General features: G+C 41.0%; 1 protein-coding gene across 9 annotated transcripts in view; it reads right to left on the reverse strand.

Moving 5' to 3' along the window:
• Positions 1-19,111, reverse strand: part of TTLL7 (tubulin tyrosine ligase like 7) — a 114,044-nt gene that overhangs the window by 22,058 nt on the left and 72,875 nt on the right. For 6 of the 9 annotated variants that reach the window (XM_072997875.2, XM_078392189.1, XM_072997874.2 and 3 more), the window contains exons 16-19: positions 16,490-16,764; positions 14,139-14,267; positions 11,523-11,603; positions 95-255 (exon numbers count right to left, since the gene is read on the reverse strand). In XM_072997875.2, coding sequence (XP_072853976.2) covers positions 95-255; positions 11,523-11,603; positions 14,139-14,267; positions 16,490-16,764 — 646 coding nt within the window. Of the gene's footprint in view, positions 1-94; positions 256-4,330; positions 4,428-11,522; positions 11,604-14,138; positions 14,268-16,489; positions 16,765-19,111 lie in introns of all 9 variants that reach the window. The other 3 variants (XM_078392191.1, XM_072997879.2, XR_013544496.1) reach the window with 2 other exon arrangements.

The raw sequence follows: 19,111 nt of genomic DNA on the forward strand, positions 1-19,111 counted from the left end.
AAATTCTGAAAATATTAGGATTTATTAATAAGAAGTATAAATAAAACTAGCTGGGAAAGACCACAGTAAATCTAAATATATACACAGTTCTTACCCTGAATTGCAGAAACAATTCCACAGCCCTTGGCCATGGCTCCACATCAAGCGATTAAATACACGGTTAAAAAGTCGGTACAAATGTAAACATTCAACATCTGAAACTTTCCAGATACGCTGCAGAACCGAACGGACACCTGCTTTCACAATATCTAAAACCTAGAAAAGGATTATATTGGGGGGAGGGGGGAGAAAGAGGAGGAATTTTGAAAAGAAAATCTTGAAAAAGCAATGCGTCAACATCTACTGGTTTAGGGGACAGTGTGTTACATTTTAAAATTTGAACCTTTATTCTATTTTATGGCAAGTACTTCCAATGAATTTTTTTTTTTACAAAACATACAAGATTAGATCAACATTTAATAGAAAGATGAACATTTTATTCTTCTTCTCAGCTGAGGGAAACAATGTTTTTAAGCATAAGAAAAGTACTTCTTGACTAAACTTTACTTTCCTTGAGTTGTGCACCAGGTCTAACTTTTGTGATACACACTCTTCCTGTTAAAGCTCTCCCAGAAACCCTTTCTTCAAGCACTGAGTCAATTTCCCCCATATTGTACGGTTTTTCTCTTCAAGATTATGCTCAGAGGCAAACCCCTGCTTCTTGTTTGCTGCCCAAGCCAGCTAAACTCAATACTAGTTGGTTAGAATTCTATCATGTTACAAGGTCAACTCTCCATCCTCATCCACAGCAGGTTTTTAAGTTTGTAAGATACCGATTTTGACTAGAAAAAGTGATTGAAAAATTCAGCAATTCTCTAAATTAATTAACATGCTGCGCTTTAAATTTTTAAAAAGGAAGGCATCCTGCTTGACATACAGAAGAACTATGCAACAAGTGAACCACTGTTCAGTATACTGTTCAGTAAATATGATTATGGTGTAGTGGCTCGAGGGCTCAACTGGGACTTGAGATGCTGGTTCAAGTCCCCCCCACTGCATCATGAAAAACCCTGTGCTGCTTTGGATAGTCACTCCTGTCTCAGCCTGATCTACCTCACAGGGTTGCTGGGAGGATAAAGCAGGGAAAAACAAAGCCATATTCACCTCTCTGAGCTCATTAGAAGACAGGTGGAATATAAATGTAATGAAGTGCAGGAGGAAGTTAGGCTCAAAACAGCTGAAGGAGAGGCTGCAATTCCTAGTTGCTGGCTCTTCTGCATTCATCATCTTCAATGGTTCTTTAACAGACTGTCAATGCATACTGACTTTCAAAACCTCTACACTGCCCTTCCATCTAAAACAGTGTTCAAGCCACTTTAGATGATTAACTATAAGCTAATTCTGCCACACACGATATACTCACAGGTCTCTCTCGACTTCTGACTACTTCACAAATGTACAGTCCCACAAGGAGACTCATTTTGGGAGAGGCTTCTTTCGTTTATTACACAACAAGTCATTGATTTGTAGCACCGAAGGAAAGAAAGACTAAACAAACATCTCAAATAAAAGGAAGACCAATGCCATTGTCTTTTAATGCTTTTATTTAAGACTGTGTTTGGCTAAGAAGAGGAGTGGAGCATGGAAAGAAGTGTGAAAGTGCGGTACAGGAAAGGGCTACCAGCATTCATATAGGATTTTTTTTTCTCTGTGTGTTCAAAAAAAAAAGCCATAACTTGATCTTGATCTAGCTAAAGCTATTCTACCACAGAATATTTCTATCTTTTTGGTGCATGCTGTGTTGTTTTACAACCCAGTTAATGTACTAGCTGAAGACCTCATTTCTGTGACTAGGTGACATGAGGCAGACATTTTAAAGGGCCATGTGGCCACTCAGACACAGAAATCAGCCCTGGGGAGATATACAGATCCTTGGAAAAGAAATTAAAGCTGTTCACATGAAACCAATTCCCTCTGCCCTAGGTTAGTAGCTACTTTATTTCAGTTCATTTCAGTGTTGAGGAGAAGCCACTGACTCACTTCTTGCTGCAATTAGCCTATCAGTTCCAATCTTCTGTAAATGAAGGTTAGAAGTGCATAGGCTAAATGCCGGATGAACAGTTTCCACTCAAAATCAAAATGTGAAACCGTAAGCAGGAAAAGGCTGCAGGGATCATTCTGTGGCTTTAAGGCTAATTGTGTATGAGTTAAACTGATGACTGATTTTGAGAAGGAATTCTTCAGGAAGGCATAAAGCAAAAAAAAAAAAAGAAAGAAAGAAAGAAAAGAAAAAGAAAAAGAAAAAGAAAAAAGGGGGGAAGAACATGAATATTTCTGAACTTCATACACTGAACAAGACGGTGGGAAGGACAGGTGCATAAATGCCTGAACACCATAAGTAGGTTTATATGCAAAACATTTATTCAGATAAAAGCTACTTCCTCATCAGTGCACTGATATTTTGCATCACTACTGTTTCTCAGAGGCTTACCAAGAAAAATTATGTTTTGTTCTCAAAACTGGAAAAACAATTTCAGAACATAACACAACTTTGGTGCACATTGAAGATTCTAGCCAAAGCCATGCCCCAAATCAGTTTACATCACCCTCAGGAGGGTGGTTCTCCTCCACACTCACCTAACTCTTAATATGAATAAGCCCACACAAGGACATGATCCGTCTGTATTTGTTCTGGGAAAGCCTGTAAGGGGAGGGGACAATCCACACTGCCCCTTTATGCGACTAATCCTACCTTTTCTTGAAGAAGCTCAAGAGGACATACACAGTCCTCCTCCATGCACATTTCACCCTCACAGTAACCCTCTCAAGCAGGTTAGGCTGAGAAAGAGCCTACCCCAAAGTCACCCAGTGAACTGCAAGGCAAAACAGAGATTTGAGCTGAGATTACCCAGTTCTAGACCAAGGCAAAGCAAAACATGATGCTTATATAATGCTCCACAGAGCTTAAAGAACTCTCTGGGAGGTTTGCAATTTAATTGTGCAAGCTACACATTGTCCCCTTAGCAAACTGGGTATTTAATTTACTGACCTCAGAAAGATGGAAGGCTGAATGGACCTCAAGCCAGCTACCTCGGATTGAACCCAGGTCGTGAGCAGAGTTTTGGCTGCATTACTGCAGTATAACCACTGCACCATGAGGCTCCTAGAGCAGCACTATAATCACAACATCATGTTAGTTCTGGAGGTAAAATGAGTACGATCTCTAAGCCCTGGTGTCTTCTCCCATAACTACTGCCATGTGCAAACTCTGTCTTTCATGACCAGGTGAAAACATTCTTCTAGCTATCCAAGTCTGCAATATAGCCCCTGTATTATTCTTTGCCAATACACACTAATCAAACAAAGCTGCCATTTATCCAAGTATGCGTAACACTTACCAATAAAAGCAGCTACATTATCATTCTCTTTATTCAGATTGTTTTATTTATGCACATTGTCAAATAATGGAGCCATGATGTCTGGGTATTTGACTCTTTGCAATTGCTGGATATGCTCCTTAAGGGGGGAAACCCTTAAAAAATTGCCTTCAGTATATCTGAATATACTGCCACCTGCTCCTCTTTTCACCTGCTCTTTTTCTCCCACAGTTGCTATGGCCCTGCATAAAACACTGGGTTTCAGATCAAGCTAAGCACTGCACTCACATGCCACATTTGGAAGCCCTTAAGCAACAACGTCAATGTCAAAAAGTGAAGCCATTTGTTAAAATGAACCCTTTAAAATGTCTCTGATTGGTCAAAGAAGTTTGGATTAAACACATGGAGAAGCCTATCGCAAGCGCGCTTCTGCCCAGGGACATTGTGAGCTCACCAAAGCTTCAGGTAATAGCAGCCCCCTGAGTCGTCAGCCTGTCTTTGCAGCCAAAGAAAAGACATCTGCCCTTCCAGAAGTGTCATTTTTCTTCATAATGACCTAGTATATCATCTTGGCCCAGACTTTGTGCCGAGAGTACCACTTATATTTGTCAATGGAAGAAAGCAGACGGACTGCCTATTTCTTTTCTAAAACCCACGTTCAGGGAAAAGAAAGGCTGGCCTGACAGAACAGCCATGTACCAGAGTAATCTGGGTGTTTCGAAGGAAGAGAACTGGAAAATGAATTTGGAGGGAAGGAGAAATGAGGCAGCCAGATCGAGGATATGTTCTTAACCAGAGTTGCAGAAGTTACTTTCTTTTGGATTACAACATTCAGAATACCCTGGCAAGAATGATCCACTGTTGTGCTAGTCTGTAAACTGCAGACTATAAAAAGTGCAATTTATGTTTCTAACCTATTGTTACTCTACATTGGATGTGTTTTTAGACAGTGATTCTGTAAGACAAGAAGTTACCTTTCTTTTCTTTTCTTTTCTTCTATAAGACCTCATGCTTATTGGTGGTGCATTTCTCACCATGAGATAGTTTTCTGAATCTCTGTGTTCTTTTAACCTGCAGAACCAGCACAATGTTGTGATTAGAGTGCTGGTCTAGGACTGGGGAATCGCAAGTCAAACCCGTTTGGCGTTGCAGCTCACTGGGTCACATTTGGGTAGACTCTGTCTCAGCCTAACCTGCTTGATGGAGTTGCGTGAGGGTCACCCTGTGATTTGTGTTTGCAGAAAGCCAGCAACAGGATGTATTTTGAAAAATGTACCATATTTGACGGCGTACAAGATGACTTTTTGGCCCTGAAAAACATGCCTCCAAGTGGGGGGGTCGTCTTGTACGCCGGGTGCATGTCCAGCAAACTCTCCCTCTCTCCCAGCGAAGTCACTTACCTGGTAGCAACAGTGAGTAGAGCCCCGCTCCAAGCCTCGGAACAGCCTGACTCTAGCGCCGAACAGCTGACTGTCGGGACAGCAGAGAGGAGGCAGCCATTTTGAGATGCGACCACATGGCTGCTGCCTCTCAAAATGGCTGCCGCCTCTCTGCTGTTCCTTCTTCCAGCAAACCCTGGCTCTCTCAGAAAAGGAACCAAAAGGGGCAAAAGGAACTCTCCCCATGATGCAGCCAAAGCAGAATCACACATGCAGAAGAGGGGGTAGTCTTATACAGCAAGTATATAACAAACTCTACTTTCTGAGTGGGAATGTTGGGGGGGTGGTCTTATACACCCAGTCGCTTTATACACCGGCAAATACGGTAATTTAAAGAAAATTGGTATTTTGCTAGAATATTTTCTTGTATTTTTGTTATGCAAAGTCAGTGCATTTTGGTGGAGGGGGGGAGGATATGGAACAAAATATAAGACTGAAGCTGAGTTTTACTAACATTATTTCTTTTACATCATAGTAGGAGGTGTGTCATCTTCCAGATAGTATTAGATGACTTTTCCCATCAGCTTTTGCCAGCACAGCCAATAGGGAGAAAGTAGAGTTAAAATCAAATATATTCCTTATCCGTCTTCACATCTCTTTCTAGGTAACCCTTTCACATAATCATAAATAAGAAATGTTAAACAGAGAATATGTATGCATCCTCTAGTCCCAGCAAAGAATTCTGAAACCAGCTCAGGATCCGAGAACAGAATGCTTAATAGAGATGGGATTTAATCTGCTTCCCAAGCTTTTAAAATACAATGATGGCCTGTATTCTCAACTGATGCACAGTTGAGGATTGAGCTAAATATAATCTGTTTGTGTTAGAGATGAAAACTGGTTATTTCCAAGATGAAAGCTGGCCTTCTGACTCATTTGCTGTCCATCTTTAGTGTAATAAATTGCTTGCTGGAGTACGCTTCAGTAAATGCCCAATTTAGTCCCAAGGAAGCTGACACTGCATGTGACCGGCATGAATATCACACCTCCTATCTGTATTATATGTATGTTTTAAACTAACATACTTATCTAAGAAAAGGTGGTAACTATAGCTTAGTTTAAGCATGACAGGAAAGAACAGCTGCTTACTTGTAACTATAGTTATTCAATTAGCCATTTGTAACCTCACATGTCTGATTCTTATAAACGCACAGAGCCACCCTCTAATGCTCCAACACATCCCAATGAAGATCCAGCAGTTATGAGGATGTTTTGCAGCACAGGCAAACCAGGAAGACAACACAAGATACGAAGAGGGTTGGCTGTGTAAGTTCAGACAGGTAGCCACATAAAGAAGTGCAATGACAAGTAAGTAAGCTGTTCTTCTCTTTGGTGATTTCTGTGGCTCGTATACAGTATAGGGGTGAATGGTAAGTTTAATTGCGGAGGGGGGGGAGGAGACATCAAGCTAAAAGTGAAGCCAAAACTACTCTACTGTAATATGCAGCAGCTCAAGCACAAACATATAGTCAACAGTGAGAGAGGAAGGTTGACAGCTGAGACCAGGTAGCAGCATGACAGATGGCCACCAGAAACATTCCTTAGAAGATTGTGGCAGAATACAGCCCTTGAAAAGTGACTGATGAGCCCTTCAAGTACAGTAAGGATGTCTATAAGTTAGAAAGATAGCTATCATGATCTCTTTTGTGAATCATTGTGAGGAGACAAGAGCCCTTAGGTTCAACACAGAAAAAAAAGCTATGGACCAGGACTGGTAAAGTGAAAAAATTCAATTAATTCAAAAGGTCAGTACCCTCCAAATATCTGACATGCATAAAGGGACCTCCATTTGAGCATATGGACTTGAAAAAAATGCAGGTAGTGCAATATCTCGGCTAATGTTTATTGAAAAACTATATTTCAGAGAAAAACAGATACCTGGCTTTTGGACTATCTAGACCTAATAGCAGGAGTCCATACTAAACGCACATAATTCACTAGTGCATCTTGCTGACATACAGTAGTTGTTACCACTATGCCATTTTCAGTATTGCATTGTTACTGCACTAGTGAAGCTTGGTGACTAGGAACAGGTAAAGAAGGTGTTCTGATCAGGAATGGAGAAACAGATGCCCTGGGGACAGGTGACTTACCCCGACCCTGTTGCAGAAGAGGCAGCGTTTCTTGTTTCTAGTAGCCAATACAAACACACCTACATCAGGACATATCTAACACTCAACAGAAAACAGACTATTCAGAGCTCCCCAGTTGTGGAACACTAGGAGGTTGGAGGTCAGTGAATCCATCAGAGTATTGCCATTCCTGGCTATATGAGTGACCACCAAAATGGATGTGTCTCTATAAGCACCATTTTCACAACTGATGTGCTGGTTGAAGGAGCATAGGGTGATACGTATCTCCCTATTCATTTATCCGTGTGGGCAACATGCACATCCTAATGAAGTTACATTAGGATGTGCATGTTGCCCACCCAGATATTTTTTCCAGCAACTAAGATCATCCAAGAGAAAAATAAAAAATAAAGGAGAAAATTATCGTAAAAGTATCCCTATTTGTGTTTCTGAAGGTCTGTAGGAATTTATTATTATTATTCAAGGAGTGTTGGGGGTCACATTAAGACTCCCCATCCATCCAAAATACAGTGGTGCCTTGACTTACAAATGCCTTGACCTACGAACATTTTGAGTTACAAACAGCTCCATTCACAAAATTTTACTTTGACTTGCGAAAGGAGCTTTGATTTACGAACAGAAAAAAGGCAGGGGGAAAGGGCGGGAAATTCAAAAAGCTAACTGTAGGTGGCAATGAGGCTGCTTCTTTGTAGCTCTTTCGCCCCAGCAGTTAGAGTGTGTGCAATCCGATAAGGCTGCCTGCTAAGATAAAGTGCTGCTTTATACTTTTTAAAAACTGTTATGGGTATTTTTGCAGTGTGATTTTTGGCTGGGGGGGGCTTATGTTTCCGTGCTGTGATGGGTCTTGGGGGGTCAGGGTGCTTGTTTTTAAGGTTCCCCCCCATTTCCAATGGGGGTTGGTTCCTTTTTGGAGTGCTTTTTCCCATTTCTGATGGGTCTTGGGGAATTTGTTTTTTTTGGTCCCCCCCATTTCCAACGGGTCTTGGGGGGCTTGGTTGTTTGGGGGGGGTTCTCCCCGTTTTCAATGTGTCTTGCATGCTTTTTGTTTGGTTCTCTTTGCATTTCTGATGTGCTCCGTTTGTTTTTGCAATGGTTCATGCATGCTTCCCTTGCTTTTTTGCTTCATTCTCTTTGCATTTCTAATCTGCTCCGTTTGTTTTCTGTGCTTTTGCAATGGTTCCTGCATGCTTCCCTTGCAAATCAGAAAAGTTTTTGCAAGGGTCTGTGCTGGCTTGGTGTAAAATGTGTGGGTTTAAAATGTGTTGGTTTAGGATATGTTTTAGACTCCAAACTCTCTCCCTCCCCCATTGTCTTCTCTCTCTCTGTCTCCCTCTTTTCCTGACCGTTTTTAAACCTAAATCAACTTAGGTTAAAAAAAATTCTCCCCCTAGTGGTAGAGGACGGATTAACGGGTTTTGCATTCGTTCCTATGGGAACGAATGCTTTGACTTACAAACCGTATCTTGACATAAGAACAAAAAACAGCCAAAACGGATTAATCAGGTTTCAATGCATTCCTATGGGAAATGCTGCTTTGACTTACAAACGTTTTGTCTTACAAACACCATTCCATTACGGATTAAGTTCATAAGTCAAGGCACCACTGTAGTAAAATGCAAAACAAAAAATGCTGGCACTACTTCTTTATTTTATTTTTTTATTTTTTGGGGGAAAAAATACTGCCCAGTGTGTGATGCTGCAGGGGGTGGGGTGGTGATTTGGTCCCAAAGTCAGCCAAGATTATCCACCCAAGAAACAATACATGATGGTTGTATCCATGGTAGTTACCTGGATTACCCTTCCATGGATGAAAAACTTGAACGTGTGGAGAGCTTTGTGGACAGCAAGAAGTCTGAGGACATCCATATGAAAACGACAGGGTCTCTAGAACCCTTTTCCATGGATTGTGAGGCCACAACAATGTATTTCTCATTCTGCTAAGGAAGCATCCATCATCATCAGTATCAATGGCTATGCTAACTGCAAAAGAAACCTCAGATGTCTTGTGCAGAGGGGTCCACCACAAATGACTGCACCACATTTCCATCAATATGTACATCATTTTGCACACTGCCTACATTTAGGTCAAAACATTTTATGAACAAATGCTGTTGTCTACTGGCAAACAGTGGTACAGCTGTCATGGTTAACAGAAAGTCCACCAGCCATTGGAATATGTGGTGTAGTTCTTAAAATGCAACACTACAGTCAAGCCTCTGCTTACAACCTGAGTTCACCCCAACAAATCCAGGTAGCCAGCTAAGATTGACTCAGCCCGCCATCCTTCCAAGGTTGGTAAAAGGAGTATCCAGCTTGTTAGGGGACAAAGTGTGATTTGCATAATTATGGTGTAAAGCCCAGAGAGTGCTTTAGCACTAAAGGAAAGTGTAAGATGAAACAACAACAACATTCTGGTGCAGGAGGATGGATCTGTGAGCGCCTCGTGAATCATGTTTGCCAACATATTCGTCCCTCCATTGGAAGAAAGGCCTGGGAGCCACAAAATCTATGCAAGTCTTAATAAACTGAATCTCTGTACTTGGATGAAGCTGAGACACCTCACTGATATACTAACCTTTCAGCAAGTAAAGCTGATACATAGACTTGGGTTTAAGACAGGAATGAATGTGTGCTGCAAGAAGCCAAATGACCATATAAAGAAACATATCCATTCCTGATACAACAGTGAGCTAGCTCTGTGTGTGTGTGTGTGTAGATAGACAGATAGACAGATAGACAGACAGACAGACAGACAGACAGACAGACAGACAGACAGACAGACAGACAGACAGACAGACAGACAGACAGACAGACAGACAGACAGACAGATAGATAGATAGATAGATAGATAGATAGATAGATCGATCGATCGATCGATCGATCGATCGATCGATCGATCGATCGATCGATCGATCGATATTGATGGCTATATATTTGGTGTCGTGGTGGCGCATGGGACGTGGTGGCGCTGCGGGCTAAACCGCAGAAGCCTGTGCTGCAGGGTCAGAAGACCAAGCAGTCGTAAGATCGAATCCATGCGATGGAGTGAGCTCCCGTCGCTTGTCCCAGCTCCCGCCAACCTAGCGGTTCGAAAGCATGCAAATGCAAGTAGATCCCACCTAGGTGAGAAGGCAACAGCGTTCCATGTCTAAGTCGCATTGGCCATGTGACCACGGAAGATTGTCTTCGGACAAAACGCTGGCTCTATGGCTTGGAAACGGGGATGAACACCACCCCCTAGAGTCGAACACGACTGGACAAAAATTGTCAAGGGGAACCTTTACCTTTACCTTTATATTTGGTGAACACTTGTAGTGCCACTAAATTAGCAGATTTCAACAACTGCTCCCAAAGAAACAGGTGAAGATGAGATTCTTATCTTTTGAATCTCCTCTTAATGAGACTCTTAAAACCAGTGCAGAGAAGGGCTAGGTGGATCTCTCCCAACCCCCAAAAAACATTTTGAATGCCCATCAAAGGGGGCAGTGCTTCCCCACAGTCAGTGCACTTCTTAAACAGCGCAGTTGTAGCTACAAAATTTTGGGTAGAACCCAGGCGTTTCTGGTAAAAAATACTATTTAATAAACTACAGTAAGCTACAAAACAAACTAGTCATCCAAACAAAAGGGGTGAGGAGAGAGAACAAATGCTGTTGCTCGCGTGGTAGATGCAAAACAGTAGAAGGATAATCACTCATGGGCATTGGAGCAGGTGCAATGGTGGTGTGGGGGTGAGCTTCCCAAAGCTACCTTGCTCTAGAAATTTCCAGGTGTACCCCTGCTTAGCCAAAAGACCTGTACCATAAGTCATAAAGACTACAAGAAAGAACCATGGATTCCAATTTGACAAACAGAGTTCATGTAACTCATTCTTCTACTCCTGACTTGTGCCTGCTAGATGTTTTACAAAGAATGCTATCATCTCCTGGAAAACAGTAGGAGACTAAAAGCTTATGATGCTCAAATTTACTGAACTGTTTAAATTTTTAATTAGTTTCATTAGTGACAACAAACCAGGATGAGACCAGGATAAAACCATCACAGAGACCATATTAATCAAGAAATAATCACAGAGAACAATCTAAAAAGTTTATCATAGGGAAGAACATTTAAAAGGAGCTGACAAATGTAGTTACGAATGCTAATCCAAGTACAGTGGTGCCTTGCTTCACGGGGCTCCGTTTAACGACGAAACCACATAGCGATGAAGATTTTGCGATCGCAAAAGCGATCACATTGCGATGTTTCCTATGCGTTTTTTTCGCCTTGCGATGATCGGTTCCCTGTTTCGCTTACCAATCAACGCAAAACGAAGATTTTTTAACAGCTGATCAGCGGTTCCAAAATGGCCGCCGGGTAAAAAAATGGCCGCCCACTGTGTTTTTGCATGGATTCCTCGCTTAAGAGGCAGTGAAAATGGCCGATGCATGGAGGATCTTCGCTTTAAGGTAATTTTTTTGCCCATAGGAATGCATTAAACAGGTTTTAATGCGTTTCTATGGGCTTTTTAAAATCGCATAGCGACGAAATCGCTTAGCAGTGATTTTTGCTGCGTGGATTAACGTCGCTATGCGAGGCACCACTGTATACTTATTAATGGCTAACAAATGACTAGAGAAAGCTTATGCAACTCACCTTTCGCTGTTTAACAGAGTCTAGTTTTATTAACCAATAAGAGGCCACTTTTGATTTGTGGTATTTCCAATTATCCATGATCTGTATAAAAGCAAAGAGGATTAGTGATAATGGTGCCATGCTTATAGTAAGCAGACTTACTACCATATACACCAGTACACTGAGACTGGTTTCTAACTCTTAACAAGCTTCATCACCATTCGCCATGCAGGGGAGGTGGAAGGAAAATACACCCTGCACTCTGCATGCATAAAAACTACCTGAAAATAAAAACAAATGACAAACTTCTTAATGCTTTCTGTTTAAAAATACTGTATAGTTAAAATCTGTGAATTCAAGGTACTTAAAATATAGAAAATTACTCTACAATATGGAAACTGCAGATCAATTTAATACTGTTCTGAACTATTCCACCAGATGGCGCAAGTATGTCCTGAAAAAGTAACATGCTGAAGGAAAACAATTATGATTCAAAGATAAGCTACACAAATGATGAAGGGAAGCGATTGTTTAAATTACTGTTTTAATTCAATGTTTAATTTACTTTAAATGATTTAAATGCCTCAGGCCACAAATACAAAAGGGATTTTTAAATATTATTTTCCTCCCACGTGCTAATATCTGCCAAGCAACTCTAATAATGTTCCCACGGTAGAAATACTACATTATATAGCAATTATAGAGTGGCCCTTTACTTAGTTTTATTTATTTATTTAACTTATATGCCGCCCACACTACCCAAAGGTCTCTGGGAGGCTTACAACAAACACATGGGAGTGGTTACTGAACATCAAAAACAATTTAGTTTATTACCTGTCAGCAAACTAGCCCATAATTGTTCCATGACCCCAAAATACTAAATGTATTTATTTATTTCTAACATTTATATACCGCCCCATCACGGCAATGCTGACATGCTTCTCGGTCTTTTCTGCGTCTGAACAGCAAAGCAATTACTATTTAGTGGGTGAGAACATTCTGGCAGTAGGTCAAGAAGGTCAGGTCCCAAGCTTTCTAGAAAATTGCCACTGGAAACTTCCCCAGAGAACAGCCAGATCAAGGTACTGTAGTGTAGCAAACAACATAAAGATTATGTAGCATATTAAAGAGTAATAAATCCACTGGGACTCATCAGTGCATAGTAGTGGCTGGCAATTTGTGCCTCCAGAATCCAGAAGTCCCTGTATGCCCACTATTCCTCACCCCTGGCTAGGGATGACGGGAGTGCAATTCAACATCTGGGTCACCACAACCTACCCAACCTGTTTTACATTCCCCACATAAACTGTTTGTATGAAGTAATCTTTTAACGCCACTGGATCACCAAGAGCCATTGTTCAAGGAGAAGGCTGTCTATACCATCTACAGCTCCACGTTTCACATGGAGAGAGTAATTCCACTGCAGAAGGGGTGCTCAGAGAATGATCCCTATGCAAGTTCTTTTATCTGAAGGACTGACACATGGGAAATAACATAACCTTGTTTGATGCAGTTCCAGAGAGATAGACCCCAACCAATAGATTTAAAGTATAATAAAGGAGAGAGTAGGAAGAATTTCCTGATCAATAGTGGAAGAGCATATCACAGAAAGTGGTGAACTTTCCTTTATTGGAAGTTTCTAGGCAGAGGTTGGATGTCCATCTACCAAGAATGCTTAACTATGAATTACTGCATGGTCAGGGGTTGAACTACATGCTTTGGGACGCCTGTCATTTCTACAATTCAATGCTGCTAAGAATCAGCACAAGAAGATACTTTGCATCAGGCCATGATGTTCAACCATCTAGCCCAAAACTGTCTGATTATCAGGGACTGCCCGGGACATCGGACAGAACATAGTCTTTCCAATGATCAGCTCCTTGATCCATGTTTTAAAATTTAACTATGAGACATTATGAATTGAACCTACAGCCTTCTGCCTGTAAACCATGTTAACAGACTAATAATGTTCCCTCTGAAAGAATTCCATTATGGCTTAACTAAACCACATGAAATTTATTTGTCCCACAGGAAATCTTCTCCCAACTCCAAAGCCCATTTCAGAAAGAGAAAAAAAATGGAATGAAGGAGGAAAACTAAATCCACAAATTACTACCTGCAGAATTGGAACAAAGTTTGCTTTGGAATCATATGACAAGAATTCTATCAGGCTGCTGTAGAAGGAGATGGGAACCATGGGCACTCATTCCTTCACCTCTCTTGATAAGAACAGCCTTATCAGGCTTCTCCTGGGCCTGAACTGTTTCCACTCCAGATAATCATTAAGCAAAGTACTATTTAAACTGAAGTATGTATGCCAGCATTTCTTTTATTCCCTAATCCTTTTCCCATCTATAGTTCCTTTCATGTCACACCATTCTTATGCTAAGCACATGAATAAAGGCTATCTTATTTTATTCAAAATGCATCGTTTGCGTTGCAGAAAAGAATAAAAATGCTTAAATTTATTACATGTCCCTAATTTCTGTGAGATTTGATAGGGATGGTGATGAGGTGGATTACAGAGAATGTCAGCTGCTGCATGTCAACCAAGGGGAGCGGAACCTATGAACTTACTCCCAAGTATCACTCCCACCCCACCTGCATTTAAATATATTTCCCTTCTGCAGTACTTACATCTTCAATTATTAATTCTGCTTCTTCATTCGTTTTCCCTGGAAATCGGATCTTCATGTCATTGAAAATGACAAGAGTCTCTCTTGTGAGCAATTCCTCTTGTTCTTTTGTTCTCTGCTGCATATCAACCTGCCAAAGTACAACAAATGGCACTTGGTAGGTAGGTGAGAGACGTTACTTTCGCATCACCTTCTATGTATAATGGATAAAGATTTCCTTTGCAATTCCTTTTCTTTAAAACAAAAGAAGACAGTGGAAGGATAAACCATCAACATACATACAGGGCTTCCTTGCTGACCAATCCCAAGTTCTTGAATGCCTTACGGAAGAAGGCTAGACTGCCTCTTCTTTTTCTTTTCTCCTGCATGCAAAGGTCTTTTTATTAAGAGAGGGCTTTGGCACCTGAACTGGATTTTCACTGGGGTATGTGTGGTTAGTGATTACTGAGAAGCTGTGTAGTGTAGTGGATAGAGACCTAGGTTCAAATTCCCAGTCAGCCATGGAAACTCATTGGAGGATGTCAGCATTAAAAACAATTTCTTAAATCTCTCACTTATTTTGGAAATCCTACTAGGTCCACAATAAGTCAGAAGCAACTTGACAGCACACAACACATATGTGTGCTTTGACTGGCTGCATGCTGGTGCTCTCTCCTTACTCCTAAAGCTTTGTTTTTGATCTTTTACATTAGGCGAAAAGGAAGGTTGCAAATTTAATAAATAAAAATATATACACAGACAACATCTCGGTGTTAGTGATGTGCTACTGAATTTGATGGATCTCAAATTTCATTGCTTGTCTGGATTCAATAAAAGACCCACTGTGTACAAGCTAAATCCAGAAGTATTCCTTCTTTTTTAGTCCCTTTTTCAACTATTCTGGAGGTCTTTCTGGAGCTTCTTCTGCGTGGATTAATAGGCACACATATTTCGTAAGAACAAGGAAGCTTCAAAAAAGGGCATGTTCACATTGCTCAATACTTTGCTGTGTATTTGCTGGTTAAAAATTTAGGAAGTCGTCTGTATGTTGTCTCTTGTTAAACTTAAAAAGAGAGATTTACTATTGTAACAGTCCACTCAGTGGCAAGTCTAGTAAGTGCAATGGGGTTTACTCCAAGTTGACTGGAGACAGGACTGCAACAAAAATCTTCCTGCTGAGGTTGGGGTATAAATATTCAAAGAACATCATGTACCTTTAAGATGATTAGTACAGAAATGTGCTGAAACAAGACATTGATGAAACAGTGTATAATCAAGGATTTCATTAACAACGTATTTTATGAGGGTATGGTAATACTGTTCTAAAATGAAGTAAAACGTATTATTTTGAAAAAACCATCAATTTCACTGACCTTTATATATTCCCATAGGTTTGCAGCTCCAGAGTGTTGATTAGGCTACTTATATTTCTATAATCATCCTAAACTGAACTTTTCTCACTGAAACCTAATTTCAAGTACAGTAAATGCACTCAAGATCATCCCTCAAGTTTCTGCTTAATTAAATATTTGCAGAACAAATATTTAATTGAACAGTTAATCTTCTTTATCTCACAATGCCGTATTTTTTCCCAAATATTTACATTTTCACTGTTCCACAAACATCATGATTTTTTTTGGTAATACTATTTTCCAAATAACTTGATACTATACAGTATATGAAACAAACTCCTCCAGCTGTTCTTTTGGGGTACTGGAGAGAGATAAAATGCCCCCAAAGCCTGGTGACAAGAAATAATTAAAAAGTCACCAAATATTCACTTTAAAAAGCACACGTTTTTAGCTCCACACAGATAATGGTCTCTGTTTTTTAAAAGGTACTATAGCCCAACCCTATAGTAACCTAGAATGACCAGGGCATGTGCATGTATACAAAAACTTTATTCAGCTTTTTGTATACATCCTATACAAAAGACACCTTTGAATGGCTTTAATCTTTAATGTTATTTTGTTTTACTATGGCTTTAGCTGCCCTCAGTAGCTATTTACTGATGTCATGTACAGTGGTGCCTCGCTTGACGATATATGTCTCTGTGGCCGGCCACAGAGACTGGCGAAACGTTAGGAAGAACAACCTTCAGAACATGGCCAAAGAGCCCAAAAAACCCACAACAACCATTAGATCCCGGCCATGAAAGCCTTCGCGAATACAAAATCCTTAGTTACACTTACCCATTTTAATATCAGTAGAGTTGGTGACCTGTGAATTTTTGGTTGCAAAATTAGAAGCTTTAGGCTTGAATAATATGAGAAGAGCATTATCTTACCAAAGATTTCCAACCTTTACAGAAAAGTTTTACTTAACAAAACAGGTATCATTTTTGTGCAATCACAGTGCAATTCATTCACTTACCACAGAAGAGTGTACAGTACCCAGGTTGGCAGTGTGAGATACCTTGACTGCAGATGACCCTCTGTTTAAAGAGTGTGACCTATTCATAGAGGACTGTCGCAGATGATGCACCCCTGACTTGGCGGAGAATGGACGGTTTTCAGTGGCCTGCATTTGCATGGACAAGGCTGAAATAGATCGAGGGCAGCTTACAGAACGCCTGATAGGACCTGCAGATGATGTGGTAGATGCATAAGAGGGGACTTTTTTAAGAGGCCGCTTCCAGTGTGTTCTGCCTGTGAAAGAATACAATGCGGTAAAACAAAAGGCTCTACTGTATCTCTTTTTTCTTAAATGCCATCAAACTTCCTACAGATTTTCATTCTCCCTGCAAAACCATATTCTACTTGAGTTCCTTCTCATTCCTTCAACTCCACGCTGGAATTACTTCACCAGCTCAAGTCATGTTGGACATTACTTTGGAAGCTAGAAACAGAATCTCTTTTTTAAGGTGCTTTTCTACTTAACAGCAAGCGAAGAGAAACCTATCTGGAGTTTTAGAAGAGGTAGCCATGTTCATCTGTGCTAGCATATCTGGCCAAATAATAACAACAATGACAACAACAATAAAGATAACAACAAGAAGGAGGAGGAGGAGGAGGAGGAAGAGGAGACAAAAGTGTTGTGACACTTTAAAAACTTGCTGCTATATTTCAATGTGAGCTTTTGTGGACGAGTCTACTTCCTGCTATCTGGAGTAAGACTGTAATGCAGGAAGAAAGGGGCTTTAAACCTTTGTCCCCCACTACAATTCTGATCAGGAGGCTTTTGTGTCTTAATTTACATTGCCCAGCAACTGGCTTTCATAGATTACTTCTTGGAATTATAAACTGCAGACATCGACAGAAAGGTCTGATCTGAACTGGGAGCCTATTGGCAGAGACAAAGGGTTAAAGTATCCATAATCTACATCAGAGGTTATCAACCCCCGGTGCCGATCCATGTCCTGAGCCGGACTGGGCCGCGGAGACAGACCTCCTGTCCCCCTGCATACACTCCCCTCCCCACAGCTGTTTTGCACACGCGCACGCATGCCAGCACCGGCATAAGCGCTCCCCCCCTTCATGCATGTGCCCGAGTGAAGGGGTGGGTGAGTGCCCAGGCAGGCGTTCCTGTGCATGCATGAAGGGGTGGGAGAGCACTCACACCAGTGCTGGTGGGCACACGTGCGCGCCCCCACCACATACACCTGAGAGGGAGAGAGAGTGTGTGTACAGGGGGGTGCCCCACCTTCCACAGAGGCTCAGCCAATCCGCAACCCCAAAAAGATTGATAGGATGATAGCTGCTAGGAGTTTAAAAAATGATGCCAAATTGCTTTAAAAAACGGGAAGGGCACAAGATTAGGAAGACCCAAACCTTCAGGAGACATACTAAAACTTATCCCTATCTCGGTGTGTATCTTGAGTATAAATCTTTACTTTCTCCTAACTCACTATTCCTATGGGGGAAAGTAAAATGCTGCTGGGGGCACTGTTGCTCAGTAAGCATCAGTCTCCACTCAAACAGATCTACACAGTACATGCACCTCCACTGCAAATGCACACACATATGCACACCAGTCCCCTGCAATGCACGGGAACCTCCACATCCTTTCCCATCAGAATGACAGTTGATTTCGAAGTAGTAAAAGGCTGTGACATTATTTCATTCTGTTATAGCTCCCTTCAACCATTTAGCAAAGATGCAAAATACAGTCTTCAAGAGAGTATATCACTTCAAAATATGGCAAGTGTACAAAAATTCTAGGTATTCCATATCTAGGAAGACTGTAGAGTGGTAAGACAGACAAACCACCCATGGGCATCCAGAAGCAGTACTGACTCACCAGGACTGTATCAGGACTGCTCTTTCAAAATATTTAATACACAGATCAGGCTTTTTACAAAACAGTTAACATGGAATGCAACTTAAATGCAGAAGAACTCATGAAGCTTTATCTGTACACTAAGAAGCAAATATGAGATTGGCCTTCAGCTCTGCCAGCAGTAAACGGAGCATAAAGCTACATTACGAAAGCATTTTTTCATACTATGCTAAAAAGAATGGCTGTGGCAGGACACAATTATACTCCCAAACAGCTAGCGCATGTGCTCAGCTTAAGCTGGTGTAGCAGCCACACCTATTTCTTGGGAGCACAAACAGAGTCAGACATAATCACACACTCCCATGTTAGTGGATTGCTTTAATATACTGTATGAGAGTTCACTTTCGACAATTCTTTGGAAAATTCAGCTGATACAGAATGCAGCCTGAAGAGTTTTGAACAATGGCCAGTGTGGGGGTGGAGGCAGGATTACTCCATTGTTCATACCACCACTAACTACCATGTGTTTTTTTCTAATGGATATGATTCAAAATGCTGGTTTTCTACTTTTAAAATAGCTTAGTTAGGAGAAAGAGACTTAAAGATCAACTCTACACATCTGCCCAGTGGTGAGTTCCTTCACAATGTCCCATTGCACTTTCTAAGAAATGGTTGGTAGGAATATACAGTAGGATCTTTTCTTTTTGTCACGTAGAGTGTGGAGATATCTTCTCTGGGAAGTAAATTTGGATCCACCTTGATCAGGGTTTTGCTGCC

This window comes from Pogona vitticeps, chromosome 4 (genome assembly GCF_051106095.1).
Source record: "Pogona vitticeps strain Pit_001003342236 chromosome 4, PviZW2.1, whole genome shotgun sequence".
NCBI lineage: Eukaryota > Metazoa > Chordata > Lepidosauria > Squamata > Agamidae > Pogona > Pogona vitticeps.